The sequence below is a fragment of the Callospermophilus lateralis genome, chromosome 4 (genome assembly GCF_048772815.1).
Source record: "Callospermophilus lateralis isolate mCalLat2 chromosome 4, mCalLat2.hap1, whole genome shotgun sequence".
Classification (NCBI taxonomy): domain Eukaryota; kingdom Metazoa; phylum Chordata; class Mammalia; order Rodentia; family Sciuridae; genus Callospermophilus; species Callospermophilus lateralis.
In genome coordinates this window covers 163,021,745-163,043,097 of record NC_135308.1, presented here as the reverse complement: position 1 = coordinate 163,043,097, position 21,353 = coordinate 163,021,745, and the positions used below count along the sequence as shown (strand labels likewise).

The window sequence follows — 21,353 nt, the reverse complement described above, 5'->3', positions numbered from 1 at the left end:
GTGGTTCGGCCCCCTCCTTGGTTCCCTCTCCACCCTCCTCCCGCGCGATCCTGCACTGTTTGAGGCTTGAGGGCTCCTGGCATCGGATCGCGGCATCTTCCCTTCATCGCTGCAGGGTCTCCTGACAGGGGTAGCCGGGAGGGACTCCTTTCGTGAGCTTGTCCCGGGGAGAGGAAGCGTGGACAGCCCCCTTCCAACCTTTTCCTTCGGCCTCTCCCCCCACGGAGTCCTGCACTATTCGCAAAAGTAGTTTTGGTGATTGTTGGTCCGCGAGCGGCGGCGTGGCGGCCCGCGCCGGAGCGGTTTTGCGGCGTGCGCGTGTGTGTGTTGGGGAGATTAGGACGCGACTTGAATATTTATGAGCTTTGCTCGACACGGACTCGCCGTGTTTACTTGGCTCTTTGTTCCTCCCCCCTCCCCCGGCACACACTCACACTCACACTCATTCGCACACGCACCCCGGCCTGCAAACTTGCACGGCTCGGGGCGCGCCGCCGGGTGGCCTCGGCCCCCGCCCCGCCCCGCGAGCTGCCCCGATGAGGCGGCAGCCACAGGTAAGCGGCCCCGCGCGGCACTGCCCGGTCGCCGCGCGTGCGGGACGCGGCCAGGGAAACTTGGGGCGCGCTGCGGCCGTCCTGGCCCTTGGGGTTCCCGGCGGGGTGCTGTGGCCCGTGGGGCCCCGGGCGCACCTGACCCCCGGCCTGCCGGCCTGAGCCCGCTCCTCCGTGTTTCCGCAGAACGGCGACCTCAAGAAGCAGCTCCACGAAAGGCCGCCGCGGATTGCCACGCTCAGTGACAAACAAGTAAGCGAGGGGACTTGTCCCCCACTTGAGGCGAGGGGCCCGGGAGGGGTCGCCGGGCACTTTGACAGCACCCTGAAAAGTGCCAGCGTAGGCGACACACTCGCAGACTCCCCCAGGGGTCTGTCTCCAGTCCTCGAAGTTATCGCCCCCCCGTTTCTGGGGAGAAAGAGCCGGTTCGTGGCGACGGAGGGTGAGCGCGAGGCCCCGGCAGTGGCCGAAAAAGACAAGCTGCACCTCACAGGCGCCGGCAGCCCGGCGTCCATTTTGAGTTGGTGGACATGTTTTTGGAACGTGTAAATTCCCCGGGCTCGGCGTCCCCAGCCCCACACTGGGTGGGCGTGGGGGCGGAGGACGGCGGTCATTCGAGCCTGGACGTCAAACTACTTGGAAGCAATTCCTGGCTTCCCTGGAAGATCTCGCTTTAAAATCCTTCCCTGGGCGCCCCCCTCCCCTCCACTTCGCCGGCTTCACTTTTTATTCTTGGAATCTGACGCCAGCTCCCGGGAACAAAAGAAAGGCGCCCCCGGGACCCCCCGGTTCTGCTCCAACTTTGGTCTCTGGGCCTTAGGGGTAGATGGGGACCCACCAGGAACTCCCGCGGTGGGGGGCGCGGCGACAGACCCCCGCGCGGCCTCCTCGGGGGAGGAAAAGTTGTCCATTGTGACTTAGTTGCGCTGAGCTCAGCGCTCCGGGTTTCAGCACCACGAACAGATGCCGCCGCCGGAGCTCGGCCGGCCGCGCGCCCCCGCCCCCCGCCGCCCCTCCCCCGCCCCCGCGCGGCGCCCCCGCCCCTTCCCCGCCGCGGAGCCGAGAACTTTGAGCGGCGCAGCCAATGGCGCTCCCGGGGCTCCGAGGCGGCGGGCGGGGGCGCCCCTCGCCTGCGCCCTCCGCCCGCCCGCGGCCGCCCCCGCCCCGCGCCGCCGCGCCCCCTGGCCATCGATCGCGCTTCCTTCGGAATGCCACCGCCGCCAAACTTGGGCCGCTCGGGCCCCGCGCCCCTCCCCCCTCGCGGCGGCGCCCCCTCCGGGCGGGGCCTTCCCTGCGGGGGAGAGGCGGGGACGCGGCTGGCGGGGCGCCGCGGCGGAGAGGCCAACTCCGGCCCCGGGGCTCCTTTCGAGTCTTTAAAGTTGAAAAGTGGTGGGAGGGGGCGTGCGGGCGAGGAGGCGACCGGAAAGAAAGATGGCTGTTCCGGCGGGTCCGCGCCCGGTCGGGGGCGCCCGGCTGGACGGCGGGGTTGGGACGCGGCATTAACCCCTTTCTGTCGGTGCCGCGGCCCCCCACCCCCCGGCTGCGCGCCCCCGTCCGGGAGTGGAAGCTTCCATTCCCGCCGGAGGGGGGCCCGGCGCGCGGCCCCGGCGAAGTCGGGGAGTTCGCGGGGGGAGGGGACCCAGGCCCGGCATTACCATTTTGATTGCTTCGATGCCATTTTTGGAGGGGGAGGGGTTGGAAGACCCTTCTCTGCAGAGCACAAAGATGTTTAATCACTGTGTAGGATCAAATCGGATACTTTATTCAAAAAAAACACAACACCACCAAATCTGTAGAGTAATAGCTGAGGGTTGCTAAGCCCCTTTTCCACTGGATAAAACGGCAAGTTGTTGACTCTTGTGCTCGGAGTAGATTTAAAACAGGAGCCCGTCACCCGGCAGCTTTCACGGCAACAATGTCTTTATGTACGCGCTGCGTGGCAATAGTTTTACTATTTGGAGCTTAGGTTTGATCATTTCCTCTGTATTGTAGCAACTGTTTCAAGGCTGTTTAAATTTTTATGATGATAGTAAATGAGTAGCTATTTATTATCCGACATGCTGGAATTTAGATAAGGCTGAAAGAAACATTTGAAAATCCTGTTTGAAGGTGGTGGAGCTGCTGGGCCAGAAGCTCGCCTACTCAGGCTGCCTTTGCCTTTAAATTTGAACTCGGGAAGGATGCCTATGACTGAAGACGCATACACCTCCATCTTTGTGTGTGTGAGTGTGTGTGTGTGTGTGTGTGTGTGTGTGTTTAAAAAGAAAGGAAACAAGAAAACTTTTGTTCCCTGGCCTTTTAAAAATGTTTCTCTTTTAGATGACTAAAAATAACATCTGGTCAGCAGCCAGGGTTTGGCCTGCCATCAGAACTTGTGTTTGTAACTGCAAGTGTTGTTGCTTTTCCGGTTCTCTTTGTGGCATTTTATGTAACAAGGGCTCATAAAAGGGAGGGGAGGGGGCTGAGGCCGGGTTCAGCATGCTAATCAAGCGGCCTTGTCTCTCCTGGGCTGGCTGTTGCATCTTTCAGGGGTCACCTATGTCTTGAGTTGGGTGGACTTAACATTTACCCCTCCCTCTCTCCTTGGAGACCTCCGCTGTGATTGGCAGCTTGGCCCGGGAAAGGTGGAGGTACACATTGGGAGGTGACTAGGATGTGCTTTGAAGAGGCTCTCTGTTGGATATCCCAAAACTTGTCCAGGAGGAGCCAAAATGTGGGAGTAGGAATGAAAAAGCTTGTATGTCAGTCTTTTTTTTTTTTTTTTTTTTAATTCAACATGAAATTAAAGGTAGGATTCCTTTTTAGAGTCACTTGGAGAAAAAAATCTTACCACCTCCGGAGATTTCTTTTTGTGTGTGTGCTGCCCCCACTTGGAGTATCGGATATAAAGGTTAAGTTTCAATTAGAAGTGCACGTGCAGAGGATGATGAACTAGATAGTAAAATGAACGGATGACCCCATTATCCACGTGTTGGAAACACAGCCGCATCGTAGGATCTTCAGGGCCCGCCTTCGGCTTCTCATTCATTCCCTTTAGCACTGGAATGTTTTCAGCTACTCTGATATAGATAAGTGTGTAAAGGACTCAGAATCAGGTAGTTTGTCGGTCAGAAGTGGAGAGATAAATCTTGTCCAGTTTTCTTCTCATCATTGGGGGGTTAAGGGTTAAACGGAAAGCTACGTGCCATGGGACCCTGCTATCTGAAAAGGGAAGTTCCTATTTTCTCCTTGGGGGAATCAGAAGGGCATGGGGGGGTTGGTCAGAGCTGACCTGTGATGGGGGACACCGGCAGGTTGTGCTCCGGGTAGTGTGCACCTCAGTGCTGGGCTGCGTCTGGTGAGGTTGGACCCCTCTTCTTTAACAAGATATGATGTGTGAAGACTCCATTAGCTGCTCCAGTGGTTTTACACCATGAATCTGCAGCACATGCAGAGAGGCAGTAACATTTTTATCTAAATTGTCAAGCAACAAGCACTTCCGTGTAAATAACAGACCATCATAAACACTAGAGGCTCCCCCCCCCACCTTTTAGAGTTCTCGTAGCATTTCGAAGTCATGTGAGGTGGTATCTCCAGGCCTGACTTCATGCAATCCAGTCTGTCTGAGTTTGAAGAGTCTTGTGTTTGAACTTGAGTTCATATTCATGTGGACTTGCCTGAGAGACCCTGGAGGTGAACTTGGGGCCTTGCGCATTGCCCCATCCATCCATTTGATGGACTCTGGGTTTCAAGGGGTTGTCCTCTAGCACAGCAATAAAAATCCGTCTTCTTGAAAGGCGGTATGTCCGTGTGCTCCCTCAGGCACTAAATCCTGTGTTCGGCATGATTCACCAGTCACTGGAGCACAGGGGTTCCCCCTGGAAGGCTCCCCCAGCTGAAGCCCGCAGCAGGTTTATCCCCAGAGCACTCCCTTCCAAGACGGTCTTTGCTTGGTCAGAGGACGTTCTCTTCTCTAAGCTCTCCTCCCAAGCCTGCTCCCCTCAGGAAATACTCCCTGATGTTCCTCTAGAGTGTCCCCCTCATGCCTGAAACAGCATTGTTTAATATTACAGGCTAGAGACCGAATTAAGGCCAACTCCAAAGGCTCCACGTTGTGCCCTGTGTGGTGATGGTGTGGGGTTGGACCACCCCCTGCACAGCTGAAGCCTGTTGGCCCTTCCACCTGAGCCCTTCTCCATGCCCCCACCACCCTGGAAGATGGCAGCAGCCTCCTCACTGTGTCCACCGAAAGGAGGACAGAACAGTTTTATTGATACTGGCAGTTTGCACACGTCATTTGCTGTAGAAAGGAAGCCATTTGGGGGCCTTGTATTTCCAGGCCCCTTTGCCCCTGTCCATTTCATAGTGTTCATCATCCAGAAAGGGAACCCTTGGGCTGCCCTACCCTCTAGCCCCAAGTGACTGCTCCCCTGCTCTGGAGTGGCCTGCTGGGGACTTCCCACCTGGGGTCACAGACCATCAGCCTCACCTACTGTGAGGTTTAGGGGTGCCCTGGTTGTAGCACAGGTCAGTACGTGGTTCCTTTTGGTGTCTGAATGCACCTCTGTCCATGGCTGTTTGGATGGGTTCTTCCTTTTGGCTTTTAATAGTTGTGTGCTGAATCTCTGGTTCCTTCTAGTGTCTGCCTTCACCAGAGTGAGTGCCTTAATCAGAATGGGATCACTCTGCTTCCTGCTCACAACCGTCAAGTGGGTCCCCATTGCTCTCAGGGGCCCTGCCTGCTGCCTTCCTCTACTGGAGGGAGTGGGGGTTCACTGCACTCTTTAGCCTGGCAGCAGGGCCCTCCTGGTTGCTTTTCAGCAGGTCCCTGGCACCCTGAGTGTCGCCCTGCCTCTGAGGAGTGCCTGCATTACTGTCTTGATCTGACTGTAAGCTCTGGGTGGGGCGGTGGCAGAGGGAGGTCTGCTCAGAATCAGTCCAGGGTTGTTCCCCGTGTTTTCAGGGCAGGGAGGAGTGTGGGGTTAGCAGTGGTGATGTGGTGGGCCCAGAGGAGCCCCCGCCTGGGGTCGGCAGGCAGTGAATGAGTGGCCCCAGAGGTGAACGGACCAGCTCCCAGCCCTGGCGGACTTGACAGAAGAGTGACGTGTGACTCCTGGAAAAGGGCTATGAAGGCTGTGCTGTGGGAAGCCTTGCCGAGTTTGTGAGCTGGAGACGGAGGACTGCTTCCTGGAGCAGGTCACCTAGGGTAGGTGTTCCCAGGACCCTGGGTGTGGGTAGTGGAGCTGGTGGTTGGAGTAAAGGCTCAGAGGAAACCCTGCAGGGGGTGGGGGCAGGTGTGCTGGAGGTGTTTCTGGCAGTGAAACCAAGAGAGAGGAGGGAGATGTGAGCTGTGGCCAGAGCAAGGAAGGTGTGTGAAGGGCGGGATTTGATGTGGTAGGGGCCTGAGGCAGAAGGTGTGGACGGCAGATTCCAAGGGGAGAGAGTGGAGGGGCCTGAGGTCCCCTGGCAGGTGAGCTGCTTATTCTTTTATTGCCTTGTGGGAAGGTGCTTCCATGGTCCACGCTGTGTGTGTCCAGGGAGCAGGAGGCTGGGCACCTGTGCAGAGCACCAGTGACCAGTGTGATCAGATGGGAAGGGTGGGGACTCCAGGGACCTTCTCCTGCCTTCTCCAGAGCAGAGAAGTTTGTGGGGGACAGCTCTGGAAGCCTCCACAAGGTGACTCAGAGGGAAACTGCTTAAAGAAAACAAAAGTGTGTGTGCATGACGTACACACATCTATGTTGGGTGAACTTAGTTGCATCTTATTTTGAATTTATTTTTATCGCTTCTACATAATATAGAATGATAAATAGCAAATCTGTGTATGTTGAAGTTTACAACAACACAACATACACAAAGCCTATGTAGTACACGTAAATTCCGTCCAGGATTATGTCACTAAAACGAGAGGAAGGATCTATTTTTGAACTCAGGAAGTTAATGACCATTCTCCTGCCCTGAAGTGAGATGTTACTAGGAAAGGCCGAGGTCCACGGTCTGCTGTCTCTGTGACATAGAGGAATAGAGAAAATTCTACTCAAAGAAAGTTTCTGATGTGATGCAAGCCGTGTGTCTGGGAACCACAGCAGAGGTTTGAAGGTCAGGTAACAGGGAGGGTCCCCTCCTTGCTGCCCCTCTGGCTCGTGGATGCATCGGTGTCAGGCGTCAGTGTTCACGGCTGCACTCTGCACACACGCACACCTGTCATCTGGACGGCACAAGTGGCTGCTGAACTTGTCTCCACACCTGCCAGGGTTGTGCACGTGGGTTGGAGGCAGCTGGGTTAATTCTAGAAACACTCGAAGCTCCCAGCAGATTCTGGGGATGTGGAGTGGAGGTGGGTGACATGGTTAGTGATGGTGACGCCTCACTCTTGCAGATGTTTCCCCTGGTCTCTGCTCACAGTGCTTAGGAGCAGGTGACTCCGTTTACCTGTCCCCCAGCGAGGCCTTGTCACGGGACGCCTGGCCATCAGCAGTGGGGGGATGGTGTGCTCTGTGGGGCTTGTGCGACAGCCCCAAGGAGGTGGCATTTGTACCTGGGGAAGTGTTAGAGGCAGATTGTGCACACTGCCCCGTGCGGCTGCAGCGCTCCCTTTGAAGATTCCGTCCCGTCCCGGATGTGGTTCTTCTCTGCTGGTCACATCAGAGGAGAACAGCTTCCCAAGGCCAAGCCGCTTTGGACCAGAATGGAATTGCGGGTTCTGCCCCCAGCCTCAGGCGCCCTGTGCCTTGGCCCCACCTCCTCTCCGTCTGGTCACCACGTTGTCAGGTATGAGGGGACATACCGGAAGAGCCAGGGCCCCAAGTGCTCTTGACCTAGCCAAGTGCCCTGGCCAAGTCCTCCTGCCCTCTGAGCTCATTTCCAGTCTGTGATGTGGGGGGTTGTAATGAGACCCCCTCCCACGTTCCAGGTGGGCATGGAGGGCACTGAGGGGTCAAGTGCGGGTGAACCTGGGTGCTCTGCCCGCTGAGGCCCAGCTGGCCTAGGAAGTGCACTGTTGCCGTCTCCATGTCCCCACTCATGGTGTCCTGTCTCTTGCCACCCTGGGGAAGGTTGATGGTGACACTGCGCTGTCCTCTTCAGCCAGTCCAGAGTGTCCACTCTGATACTTTACCCTCTGATACCTGCTGTCTGACTGTGCATCTGGTTTCAGTTAGGTTTGGATTTTTTTGGTGAGATGCCTGGAGATGCCTCATCAGAGCCGCTGACCGCGATTCCCCCGGGATTTGGTGGGTTTTCCTCGGGTGCCTTTGTCTTCTCAGGAGCCGAATCCTGGGCTCGATACCCTTTTTTTTCCTCAGTCGTGAAGCCGCTGGTCAACGGGGCTGCTCCTTGCTCTGTCTGCGGAGGCGTGCTTCTGCTCTGGGGCCGACGTCAGCTTTGGGGGCTCTGGACGAGAAGCAATGTCTGCAGTCACCGTGGTCACCTGCACGGCTGGGTACGGCCCCCGCCCTGGAGTCTGTGGCCTGGACACAGCCCTGGGAGAGTGCTGTGTGGGCTTCTCCCTTCCGTCTCGAGCGGCCTGTGACATGGAGGTCTGCGGCACAGGCTTTAGGCCAGCAGGCCCAGGTGGGAGCCTCCCGTCCTCTAGCAGCCCCGTTCCCGGCAGGATTCGCCTCCTCAGAGGCTCCGGTTCCTCATGGCAGATGGGAACAGCAGCGTGCTGCCGGTCGGCACCGGGCTCCGTGCGGTTTTGCCCAAGAAATGATACTAAGGGGCGACGGGAGAATTAGGTGAGGTGGTACCTTGAGCCCGGGCCCTGTGTCTTGCATGTGGGTGGCTTGACCCCACCTTTCGACACTGTAGGAACCGGTTTCCCCTCAGAGGCCCTCTGGGAAGGTCTGCTGCTGATTTCTGTGCTGCTCGGGAAGAGGCTGGAGCCTGGAGAGGTCCGGTGGCTCACTGGGTCACCCCGCTCTGGGCTGCCGGCTCGGGGCTCTGGGATCTTGACTCTGCGCTGGCCTGCTGGGCCCTGGGGAGGAGCAGCAGTGCTTTCTGCTGGGCAGGTGAGGGGCTGGGCGTGGACTCTCACTGCCCTGTACGCAGGTGGAGGCAAGCCAAGCTGGTGTGCTGGAGATGAGCCCCAGCAAGTCAGCGGCCATGAGCGTGAGTTGCCCCAAAGCAGGAAGTGGGAGCAGTCTGCAGGAGGCCTGGGTCAGGTCTCCCCCTCTCCCTGGGACACCTGCTGAGGAGCGTGGGGCAGGCTGGGGACAGGGAGGACTCTTCTTCCACGCTGCACTGTGGAAGCCCTGCCAGCAAGAGCCGGGCTGACCCCGGAGCACAGTCCCTGGCTTGGGCTGCCAGCCCTGGTCTGCCACCCTGCTCTCGACTTTCCTGGCGCACCCGGCCTGAGCCCCTGGGTGTGTTGGGTGCCGCGTCTTGTTGTTATGGACATTGAGATTTTATGCATTAAGGGGAGGCTTCATCTCATTTTGAAATGGCCTCTATTCTCCGAAAGAACAAATATGCCTCCTTAAGGTTTTTTATTGGCTGTTACTTATTGTTCGAGTAGCCGCTCCCGAGTGGGGAAACTGCTGACGCGGCTTTGCTCGGTTACGGCCTCTGACTGCCAATAGCCGGAGTCCCTCGCGGTCTCGCCCGGGCTGCGCCTTAAGCGATCCGTTTTAGCTTTTGGCTTGGTGCTTCTGCAGGTCTGGTTGGGGTGCAGTGGGAAGGGCTGCTCCCGCTGGGGACTTCACATTTTTGCCCAGGGTTGAGTTGAACCCTCATCCTGAGGAGGGGCAGGAGGGGCCCCCTGGCTGGTCCTGGTCACCCAGTGCTGCTTTCCAGGCAGGGCCGTCTGGAGTGGGTGTCTGTGGGCTGGTGTGGTGCTGATGTGCAGGAGAGAAGCCGAGTGAGGGGGTGTCCTCTGACGTCTTCGAGCTACTTTAGGAACATGGTATGGGAAATGGAGGCTGGCGGGCCAGAGGAGAGCAGAGGCTACTGCAGCTTTTTGTTGGGACAGAGACCTTGGTGTTAGGTGTGTCCAGAGCCAGGGTCCGGCCACAGGTCTGGACGCAGGCCTGGACTCTGTAGAAGCCGAGGGTCCATGTGGCCTGGACTTGGCAGACGACTTCTGACGCCAAACCCTTCAGGTGAGAGTATCAGACGGGGCTTTGGAGCACACTTTGTCTTACACCAGGGAGACTGAGGATGCAGGTGGGCTGTGGGCAGGGGAATCAAGTCCAGGGACAGAGCTTGTCTTCCACCAATCTCACTGTGGCCTCAGGGGAGCCTCCAGTTTGTTTCCACAGCAAGATTCGGTTTGCTGAAGTTTCCTGTGGGGAGCTGCTTTCCTGCAGCCTTACCCCAGGAAAGAGGTGCTGGGACCTGCCCTTGTGCGTGGACAACGGGGCCACCAGGAGAGGACCCCGGCAGCATCCTGTTGGTTTCAGAGCAGCTGTCAGATACTCAGAGCAGGTGACTTCCGATTGGTACAAGTAAGAGAGGGCCACCTTCCCCAGCCTCGTGTGTTCAGAATCGTCTGATTGTGAAACCTGTTGGATTGGAATGGCTGCTGATCTGTGAGGTGGGTGAGTGTCCAGCTCTGTGTCCCGGGTGCATGGGAGGAGGACCTGCACACGGTTTCCCCCAGTCCTGGTGTACATCTGCTGCTTGCGGAGTGTGTACACAGGGGTCGAGGCCCACCGTGGGCTGGGAGGGGGAGGGGGAGTCGGCGCCCAGAGGGAAGAGGAGCCGACAGCTGTGACTGCAGTTGCCTTTGGGGGCATATTGGCTGCCTTCGGGGTCTTGAGTGTGGCAGCAAAGAGGTCTACAGGCTGTCACTGGGTGGAGCTGGGAGAGGCTGTCTACCCCAGAAAAGAGAAGGGCATGGGGCAGGGGAACGGGGAAAGGGAGCAAGAGGGGTTCTCCGTGACGCCGTTCAGGCGGAAAGCCAGCCCAAACGTGCAATTGAACTTGGAGACGTAATTAAGGATATGTGCATGTATAGGCTATGATCCAGAGTTCAGTGTGAAGGCAGCTCACCAAGTGACAGGCAGCAGTTCCCACAGTCAGCGACACCGAGGCTCGCACGTGATGAGTGTGCCCTGGTGGGGTGCGCAGCGCACAGAGACGTGCTGTGTGACCTCCTGACGGCCCTCTGACAGCCCCCTGCTGCAGGGTTCTCTCCACCCACACGCTGCTCCCTGGCTCCCAGCTTCCACTGCAAGAAGGTCCCCAAGAGCTTGTCCTGGCTTGGAAGGGGAAGTGACAAGACAGTCACTGGGGCCACCATGGACTGAGGCCAGAGGGCCCTAGAGACTGTCACAGCTGCAGGCGCTGGAGGTGACAGCCGTGGGCATGTTGGAAGGCATGGTCAGGAGCCACCTGTGGCTGGGCTTAAAGACACCCAGGTGCCCAGAACATTCAGCAGAGGAGACTGAAAGGGACCAAGATGACAGAGCCCTCTGTGCCTTAGACCTCCTCCCCAGGCCTGGGTGGCTCTGTGTGTCCAGAAGAGGGGGCCTGGTGAGGAGAGCACCGGCAGCCTGGGCGTATGAGCAGGAGACATTCAGCATGAGCCTTCTCTGTGCTGGAGATATGGCTGTGGACGGGGGCCGGGGGTGCTCCCAGGCAGAGGGGAGACAGGTACCAGACGAGCCTAGTAAATGAGATAGTAAGCGAATGTGGGGGGCTGGGAGGTGGGTGTCCTGGTGAGAAGCGGGGCAGGGGGGAAGCCTTGGGCGTGGGGTTGTAGCGAGGTGACGGGGTGGGAGAAGGCAGCGTTGGAGCAGAGCCCTGCAGAAGCTGTGGAGGGAGCCAGTGGCCTTTTGTGGGAAGAGTGTTCCTGGCAGAGGAAATGGCCCGGGCTTCCCGTGACGGCTCGTGTGGCTGGGGAGCAGGGGTGTGAGGAGATCGAGAACTAGTGGACGCGAGGGCCTCCAACGTGGCCACTCCTGCCTTTCAGTCGGGACGGCACAGCTAGTGGAAGTGCTTACGGGCTGGGAGTGACCCTCGGGCTGGCTCCTGCCAGGCTGGAGGAAGAGCTGACCGCGGGAGCTGGTTGCTGGAGGTCTTCGCCTGCCCAGCCACCGCTCAAGCCCGGAGGAGAAGCAGCCCCACTGGCCCCGGGACGGTGGGGGCAGCATGGTCCTCCTGCATGCTGAGGTTCTGGGTTCAGGAACCCTGTGGCCATCAGGGATTCTGCGGCTGCCACTGACACCCTGGGGTCCCCGGCCTTGGGCAGGGGGAGCGCACTTGAGTCTCCCGTGTGCTTGGGTGGCACGGCCTCTGGCAGCCTGCTCACCTGTGCCAGCGTGGTTTCCTGGTGTGCGGAGTGGGCAGGGCAGTACAGCCGAAAGGGACACCGCTGCAGGCTGGTGTGACTCACCTGAGCCCCTGCCACGTTTCCTCCAGTGCTGACCCCTGGCTGCAAACTCCTTCAGGCCCAGTTGGGTGGGCAGCTACCCTGACCTGAGCAGAGGGTCTGATGTCCTTCCTCTGGCCTTGCTCCCCTTGGTAGCACCATCATGTTGGCAGTGACCCCTCCATCACCTCCTGCCCACAGGCAGCATCCTGCTGGCACCGGGACGGGGGCAGCATCCTGCGTGGTGGCTACTTACAGCTGGCCATTACTAGGGGGGTCCAACCCGGATGTGCCGAGGCTGCAGCCTTGAGATTCTCTGGGGCTCTGGGATGGTCCTCAAGATTCAAAGGCCATGAGACTCCAGGTTGTGGAATAGTCCCGGGTCCTGGGGGTAGGATTCTGCAGTCCAGGGAGCCCCTAAGCCCCTGCAGGTTGCCGGTGCAGGGAGCTGTTGGGGTTCGTCCAGGCTCTGTCCCCCACTTAGGTAACTAAGTGGAACTCGGATCTGTTTCCATTCGTGAGATTGTCCTGCAACACCCCTTCCGTGCCCCGCCCCGAGCCAGGGTCTCGCTGAAGTCATCGTGTCAACGTGTCAACGTGCTCTGCCGAGTGGAGTTGAATGGGCCGCGCGGCCTCTCCTACTGGGGATCTAATTATAAACACAAGGGACAGTACCAAATAAGCTGCCTTGGAAGGGAGAGGAGCCTGGCAGCCTGGTTAAAGTGTCCTTTAATGAACTTCTTGGTACTTGTATCTTAGCAACACATTTTATTACATCCTGGCGCGGCTGGACTTACTGTGCAGTAATTTATCCCCCCGCCCCCCGCATGCCCCCACCTTGGTGACGGGGGAGGGATGCGCCCACCCGCTCTCCCGAGGCTGTGACGGCCTCTCTTCAGCTTTGTTTAATTGATGAAAAAGGTAAACATGGCGCTGGGGCCAGGACCTTGCTGGCTGGCAGGAGCCGGTGCAGAGGGAGCGTGGCCAGCCTGGAAGGTGGGGCTGCGCGCCAGTGCCCCGTGCTGGCGCTGCAGGCCCCTCGAGGGGGTGCTGATCTGCGCGCCTGGACTGGGAGTTTTTATCTGGTCTTCTTTCTTGTGATGACACTAATTCACAAACGGTGGGCCGGGGTGGGCCTGTAAGGGGTATGGGGACGTGTAGCTGGGGCCACCTCTGGACCAGGTGCAAGTGGAGGGCAGCACCCGAGAGGAAGAGACTGGGCACTGGGCTGGGGGACCGTCCCCCTGGCACGGCTGTTCCTGAGCACAGGGACCTGGGTCACTTGCTTTCCTTCCGAGCTGTAACTGTCCTCTACTGAGCAAGTTCCTGAGGCCACAAACTGGGGGCTTCAAACAACAAAGTACTTCTCTCCGAGTTCTGGGGGCTGGGAGTCTGAGCAGCGGGTGAGCAGGCTGTGTTCCTCCTGAAGGCGCCGGGGGAGGGGTCTTCCCGCCTCCCCCAACTTCTGGGCTCCTAGCGCTCCTGGGCTGGTGGGTGCATCACTGGGTCTCTGCTTCCACATCAACTGGTCATCTTCCCTCAGGCTCTGCCTCGAAGTCTTTAGGGGCCTCGTTGATCCAGACTGACCTCAACCAGAGGGTCTTTTATATCTGCAAAGACCCTCTTTTCCAGTAAGGTCGCATTCTGAGTTTCCAGATGGATGGAGTTTGGGGACACTGCTCAACCCAGTGCATCTGCCCGTGAAAGCTGGTCGTGCCCAGCCCAGACTGGAGCTGGGAGGGAGGGGCTGTTGGGGTGCCAGTCATGCCGGACACCGTGGGCTCCTCCTGGGTGTGTCCCTACAGCCGGGAGCTGAGCTACACATGGCCGATTCAGTGGTGTGGTGACCGTGTGTTCTGAGCCTGGTGGTAACAGATGAGGAAATGGAGTCCCACGGGGCCGGGCAGCTTGTAGAAGCCCCAAGTCTCCTAGGAGGTAGGACAGGGAGCCCCGTGTCCCTGCAGGCTGGATGGCCACGAGGAAGGACAAGAGGCTGCCTGTTCCCCCTCCATCTGTCCTGCTTCTGAACAGCTTCTCCTTGCTGCCAACTGAGGATGAATCCGGGTGACGCCCTCAGCTGGCTGGTTCCCAAAGGGTGCACACGTTAATGTCACACTCTCCACTCTGGAAAGCCACAGACTCGGGTGAGCCCCAGATTTTCCCGGATGTTCCTGACTCACAATGTGCAGAATAGCTGCTGTGTGACAGCCTCAGAGAGTAAAGCCATTCCAGCAGGATGTCAATCAGTGCTCTGCCATCCGGGCACACCCGCAAGGAGCCCACTGCGTCCTGTGTGGTGGGCACCCCAACAGTTCCATCCCCCAACTCTAGTCTGGCCGATGCACTGGGTTGACCAGTGTCTCCCCAGACTCTCTCCTTCTGGAAACTCAGAATGCGACCTTATTTGGAAAGAGGGTCTTTGCAGATACATCAGGTTGAGGTCATTCAAGGTCAGCAGGGCCCCTGAAGACACCAAGGCACCTGCCTCCGAGCATGGTGCTGGGGTCCATGTGGGCGGGGAAGCTTGTCTCTGAACTGCAGGTGGTTTTGGAGTGGCTGGTCCCCGGCTGTGGCCTTTTCTCCCACGGAGCAGGAGGCTGGGGAGAAGCCCACCGTCTGGGAGTCAGTCTCTGAGTCTGTCAAATGGGGATGAAGTGACCACCTCTTCCGGGTGAAGGTGAAGTGGAAGCAGGACAGGGCCAGCCCATGGGTGTGGAGGCTGTGGGTCTGGGCCACTGCCGCAGGCCAGTTCAGGGTCAGGAGGCCAGCTTCCTCCTCTCCTCCAGCACCTGATGGCACACCTGCACTTTGTGTGCCTGGGTCCTCCGGTCCGGGGACAGAACTGAGGTCTCTGCTGGGGGGACAGGGAGTGGGCCGCATGGCCGCAGCTCCTCCATGGGGGCTGAAGGCACAGAGCCGGTCTGGACTCCTGGCTGGGCCCGGCTCCGCCTGCCCTCCCACGTCCAGGTGTCGATTCCTCGGGTGGACCGGCACCTCTCGGAGGTTCCTGCCTCCTGAATGTGTGCTGGGGCTTATGGGATGGTGCATTTGGGGTCACCTGTGTGGGGCATTGGCCCCAATCATGCTGACCAATGTTGGGGCAGGAGGTAGGAGGGCTGTGGGGTGGACCTCCTGCTCCTGGGTCCGGCTGGGGCCTCAGGCAGCCCCTAAGGCCACTCCGGTGGCTCAGTCTGATGTCCCCCTGCCTGTGCTCCGACAGCTGTGCCCTGGTTGAGGACCCTGCCCCACTCCAGCTGTGCCACTGGAAGGCACAAAGCCACAGCCAGAGCCCTCCTCACAGTGACCTGACCCCTGCTTTTTGCTGTGGGTGGACCGCGGTCTCCTACGGGTAGAGAGTGCCAGTGGCCAGTTGTTGGGGACGCTGACGGGCCTCTCTCCTCACAGGTGGGCGGGAGGTCTCTGTCCTGCTGAGACGCCTGGTCCTGCAGGGGGTTCTTCTCAGCCTTGTCCCGGGGACAGTGGCCCTGCGTCCAGGAGGGCGATGCAGCTGTGGCATTGTATTGGTCAGCTGTGCCGGGGTAACAAGTGGCCCCACACCTCGGTGGCTGAGGGTGAGTCGAACTGAGCCTAGGAGCTGCCCCGCCGTTCTCCGCCGCAGGGACATGCCACCTCTGTGCAGCCCGACTGCCCGTCCTGCTGGGGTCGATCCCGGCTTCAGGCCTGCCCCCCTGCTGCCCCCTGCCTGGGAGCCCTGTGTTGTGCCCCATGTCTGTCCTGTGACACCTACTGCTGTAATGAGTTTGGTTGAGTGGCCCCCCCTGCCATGACCCCTGTCCTGCAGCCCTGGACACATGATGGGACTGGGCAGGTGTGTGTGGCCTGGACAGAGGTGCTATGTGCAGGTTGTTTATAAAGGGCCACTTGTCCCTCTGGGGCTGTGCGGGCTTCACACCCTCCAGCTCTGGTGCCTTGGATTGGGTCCACGTGTGTGACAATCACCTGAGGTGCCTAGAGTCGTCAAGGCAAGGGGGAGACCGGGGCTGCTGGCGCGGGGAGCGGGCAGGGGCTGCTTAGTGGGCAGAGGTTTGGCTGAGAAGACAGCGGCGCTCTCGAGAGGGCTGGTGGTGGCGGCCACATGACGTGAATGGACCTGCTGTCACGGGACCATGCACCTAAAACTGGCGAGGTGCTGAGCCTCACGCTGTGTGTGCGTGTTTGTGTGTGTGTGTGTGAGAAACATGCTGGCCCTTAGCAATGCCAGCCCATAGCAATGCCGGCCCAGGTTCTTCAGCAAAGTCAGGATGTGCAAGCAAGAAAAGATGCCCAGAGTGCACGTGGAGGCAGGCGCTGAGCCATTGGGGGGACAGCAACAGGGGAGCCCGCCACACAGTCGCTGACCCTGGCCCTCGGCAGAGTCAGGGAGGAGATCAAGCCATCCCAGTTGAGGGACCTGTTTGTTTGTTTATTTATTTATTAGGTTTTTAGTTGTAGGTGGACGCAGTGCCTTTATTTTTTGATTTTTGTGTGGTGCTGAGGATGGACGCGATGCTCCCACGTGCTAGGCAAGCGCTGGCCACTGAGCCCCAGCCCCACCGTGTCTTTTTTAGCTGATTTCACCTGACACAATGCCTCTGAGGCCCGTCATGTTGGGTCACATGCTGGAATTCCCTTCTTTTATATGGCTGAATGGTTTTCCACCCCATGGATGGGCCACGTTGCGTCTGTCTGTCTGTCTGTCTGTCTGGGACACGGGCTGCTTCCTACTTTCGGTGTTGTGGACAGTGGTGCTGGTCTGTCTGCAGTCCTGTGGGATCACACCCCCAGGGGGCCTGGACACCTCCCTGCTCTCCTGGACCCTCTCAGGAGTGCAGAGGGCAAGCCTGGGTGGAGTCAAAACGTTGCTGATCATCTCTGGGGCGTCCAGCGTGGCCCGGTCCACCACACTGTGTCCTGTGACTCAGGGGTCATAGTCCTGACCTCACTGCCAGGGAAGGGGGGGCCTCCCGCGGGCTCCCCAGCCCCTGGCAGGTCTCTGCCCTGGAGACGTGGCCTGCAGGAGGTGGGACCGGTTCCCTTGGGTCTTTCACTCACTAACAGCGGCTGACATCTGGGCAGCAGTGTCGGGGGTCTCAGGCTCTGCCACCAGTGGTAGCTTTATGGTAAGAAAGCTGAGGTTGAGGACTGGCCCCCACGCTCCTGCTGTCCCCTCCCTCGGCTGTGAGGCCAGTCCATAAAGGCTGGGCAGGAGACTGGGACCCGGCCACCTCAGAGGGAGGTGCACGGCTCTGAAGATGAGTGGCCTGGGCCTGCAGTGGCCTTCTTTGGAGACAGCAAGCTGTCACGGAAGGAGCCCCACTCTAGGAAGGATGGGGACTCCTGGAGGACTCGGTCCTGTGGCCAGATGTGCTCAGGAAGCAGAGCTGGGGCCAGCCTCCCAGCACAGAGCCCAGCACACGCGGGGGCTGGAAAGAGGCCATGTGTCCTGACTTGTACCTTCTGGTGCTGGCTTCAGGGACATCCTTGTCCTCATCTCACCAATTGCGTCTCCTAGACATTTATTTTCCCCGCCCTGACACCTCAGCCGCTCTCACCTGGAATGGTCCAGAAGCCTCCTGAGAGGTCTTCCAGCCTCCCCCTCTTCCAGCCACGCTGCTGCTAACGCGGTGCCTTGAAGTTCCTCCGTGATGTCGCTCACCTGTGCGCGGGCGTCATCCCAGCTCCCTGTTGCCTACAGCCTCATTCCCGTGTCTCCTCCGCTTCTCGCCCAGGTGGCGGTCCCACAGAGCAGGAGCTGCTGAGCTGGAGCCTGGGCGGGGCCCAGAGCCAGCCTGGGCCCGACCTCTACCCCAACCCCAGGACCTCCGGCAGGTGGAGGCGCCAGGCTCCAGGGAACAGTTCCGCAGTCCGCGGCCTGCGGGGTACGATTCAAGAGTTGGTTGTAGTGGACAGGTGGCCTCTCCTGTGAGGCCTTGGATCTTTTCTTCAGCCTCATGTCCCAGTGTTAACTGTTGACTGTGTCCGAGAGACACCGACACCTGCTGGCCCGGAGCTTGGCCAGGCAGTCTCCTGCTTGGGCTGCGCTCTTGTTTTAACAAGATCCAACCTGATCCAAAGCCTAGATCATCATTGTACCCCTCAAGAAAGGACCCTGAATTCCTGTGGATCACAATGGTGATCTGATGATCGTGGTGGTGGTGATCATGCTTGATAACTATTGTGAGGTGACCCTGGTGGTGGTGATGATGACAATGATAAAGGTGATGTTAGTGATGATGGTGGTGGTGATGATGGAGGTGTGATGATACGGGTGATGGTGCCATGTTGATAGTAGTCATGATGGTGACTCAAGGGTGGTGATGGGATGGTGTTGCAGAACATGGTGATGTGTGTGATGAAGACCTCGATGGTGAAGCTGGAGGTGGTGGTGCTGTGGTGATATGGGTGATGGTGAGGTGGTGACGATGGTGACAGTGATGCTGGAGGTGGTGGTGATGTGATGGTGATGATGGTGGTGACGATGGTGACTGGAGGTGGTGGTGCTGTGATGGTGTTGATGGCGGTGACGATGGTGAAGCTGGAGATGGTGGTGCTGTGGTGATATGGGTGATGGTGAGGTGGTGACGATGGTGACGGTGATGCTGGAGGTGGTGGTGATGTGATGGTGATGATGGCGGTGACGATGGTGACTGGAGGTGGTGGTGCTGTGGTGATATGGGTGATGGTGAGGTGGTGGTGGAGACTGGGATGGTGACTTGACTCTGGAGGTAGTGGTGATGGGATGGTGGTGCAGGAGATGCTGCTGTGTTGAGAGACACCATGATGGCAGTGGTGCTTACAGTGATGAGGATGATAACATCAGGGGTGACAGTGACAGCCACCATTACTACCCTGGTTCTATTGCTGCCTGGATGTCACACCAGCCCGAGGGAAGCGTTACTCTCATGGCCAAGGAAGCAGACTGGGTTCTTCATTCTTACCTGTGACTTCTTAGTGCTCCAGGAGCTAGAGCCAGTCTTGGTGGCAGATCAGCCATGAGCTGCAATGTCCTCATCCCTCAGCCGGAGAGCGTAAGCACTGTCTGTGGACTGAACAGATGCGCCTCACTGGGTAGTGCCAGGGGCACACTAGAAACTGAATGTCACTGCTGGTGTTTGTGTCCCTGAGGCCATGATGGTGTGTGTGTGTGCAGAGGTCACCAAGGGTCACACCTGAGCAGTGGAGTGTCGTGTCTAGAGGACACCCTCTTGGGAGCCTCTGTGGAGTTGGTGACAAGGTAGCAGAAGGCACACATGCTGCCATCTTGAAGATGGTTGTGCTCAGGTAGCATCTCCCGGGCAGCTGGGCCCTGTTGACCGTGCACTTGTGTTTGTGAGATCTGCCATTGCTCAACAGGTCTGACAATCCCAGGCCAGGCTGCAGCTCTCTCGGTGGCCAGCAGGTAACGTTGTGGTTCTAGAAGGGAACGACAGGAACAGACTGCACTCTGAATGTGGTTTTCTCAAAAAATAAAGTTTTCAATGAAAAAATAATAGGGCAGACAGTCCCACCACCCTACACATTAAATTGATAAACCATGGAGCAAGATTTAAATATAAATAAGTATACACGTCAAATAGTTTAATTATCATGCTTAATGCTGTACCTGTGTGTATACAAACATATATTCATATCTATGTTGGGTACTGGTGATTGATCTCCGGGGTGCTCTACCACTGAACTACACCCACAGCCCTTTTTAAAAATTTTATCTTGAGACACGTTCCCACTAAGTTGCCCAGGCTGGCCTGGAACTGGGATCCTCCTGCCTCTGTCTCCAGAGTCGCCAGGACCACAGGCATGCACCACCATGCCCAGCTGTGTATTTTTAAACTCTTGGGTACACTCTGAAATACAGGGTTCTAGGCTTCCTTCAGAGTCCCTCTTCACCTGCCCCTCGACTGCCTTCATCTGTGTCTCCAAGCTTCCCCTACCTCCGAGGGCCTGGTGCCTCCCTGGGTGGAGGTCAGGAGCTTCCCCAATGGGCGTGGGCTCTGTAGAGTGCTTTCCACAGACGTGCAGCTCCTGGAGGTGAGAACCTAGCTCTGGACAAGGTTAAGCCTTGCCCTGGGTGCGGACCAAGAGGAAAGGCGGGACCGTCATGCTGCTGTAGCCCCTAGTAGATCTTGTATCTCTTGTGTTGGTGGTGACTACTGTGAAGAAAAAGGTCATGCTGGCAACGGTGATACATAGTGGTTGTTGATAAGGAGATATTGGTGGATGCTGAAATGGTTATGATGATAGTGATGGTGATAATGAAAGTGATATGGTAGTGATGTTGATTAGAGTGATACTGGTGATGATGATGATGGGATGGTGGTGGTGTTGATGGTGGTGATAATGATGATGATGGTGATGATGATCATAGTGGGGTGTGGTGGTGGTGGTGGTGGTGGTAATGAAAGTGATATGACGGTGATGTTAATTATAGTGATACTGGTGATGATGTTGGGATGGTGGTGGTGTTGATGGTGGTAATAGTGATGGTGGTGATAGGATTCTGGTAGTGATAATGATGATGATGGTAGTGATGCTGCTGGTGGTGGTGATAATGACGATAATGGTAGTGATGATGGTGATGATAATGATCATAGTTGGGTGGTGATAGTGGTGGTGGTGGTGATGATGGTGATGATCATGGTGGTGATGGTGATAGTGGTGGTGGTGGTGGTGATGATGGTGATGATCATGGTAGTGATGGTGATGGTGGTGGTAATGAAAGTGATGATGGTGATGTTGATTATTGTGATACTGGCGATGGTGATGGTGGTTGTAGTGATGATGGTGATGATGGTGATGATCATGGTGGTGGTAATGATGATCACAGTGGGGTTGATGATGGTGATGGTGGTGATAATGACGATGATGGTGATGTTGGTCACAGTGGGGTGTTGGTGGTGACGATCATGGTGGCAATGATGGCTGTGCCTTTCTAACTCCGGGAAAGATTGAGGAGACTAGGGCATGGGAAGGAGCTCAGCTCCAGGTCTTCAGAACACTTCTCTCTCACACGCAGTTGAGGTGTGAAATCTTCTTAAACCTCAGTATCCCCATCTGCAAGATGGAGATAATAGCATCTTGTACGATATAAAGGCCTTTGGAGGTGTTGTGGGATGATGGTCGTAAGTCACAGGACTATGTTCTGTTTTGATGCCATGACTGAACGGCTCGAGAACGACACAGTGTTTTATGAACGGTCTGTGGTGCTGGCAGTGTTCCTCATGTTTTATGTTGGTATTTGCATGTTTCATCTGCACTGATTTTTCCTAGGTTAAATTTTAAAACTAATTTCTTCTAAAATTTTTTTAATACCTAAAGCACAAAAGGTGCCCTAAGAGCTCTCCGTTAACTGCCCTTTGGCCACATGTTTGGGGACAGGCCTGCCTGCTGGTGCAGACGGGGGTTCCTCCCCAGTCCCTGGTTTCCGGGAGGGAGGTCCCTGCCTTGTGGGTGCTCACCCTGCGGCCTCAGCCCCAGGCTGCCCGCTTCCCAAGCCCTGCGGCTGGACCGCCCTG

At 57.7% G+C, this 21,353-nt stretch overlaps 1 protein-coding gene across 1 annotated transcript in view; it reads left to right on the top strand.

Moving 5' to 3' along the window:
- The first annotated feature begins 524 nt into the window (after positions 1-524).
- Phf21b (PHD finger protein 21B) overlaps positions 525-21,353 on the top strand; it is a 60,472-nt gene continuing 39,643 nt past the window's right edge. The window contains exons 1-2 of the mRNA XM_077109283.1: positions 525-554; positions 738-803. Of these exons, the coding sequence (XP_076965398.1) occupies positions 537-554; positions 738-803 (84 nt within the window). The 5' untranslated portion in view covers positions 525-536. The remainder of the gene's footprint in view (positions 555-737; positions 804-21,353) is intronic.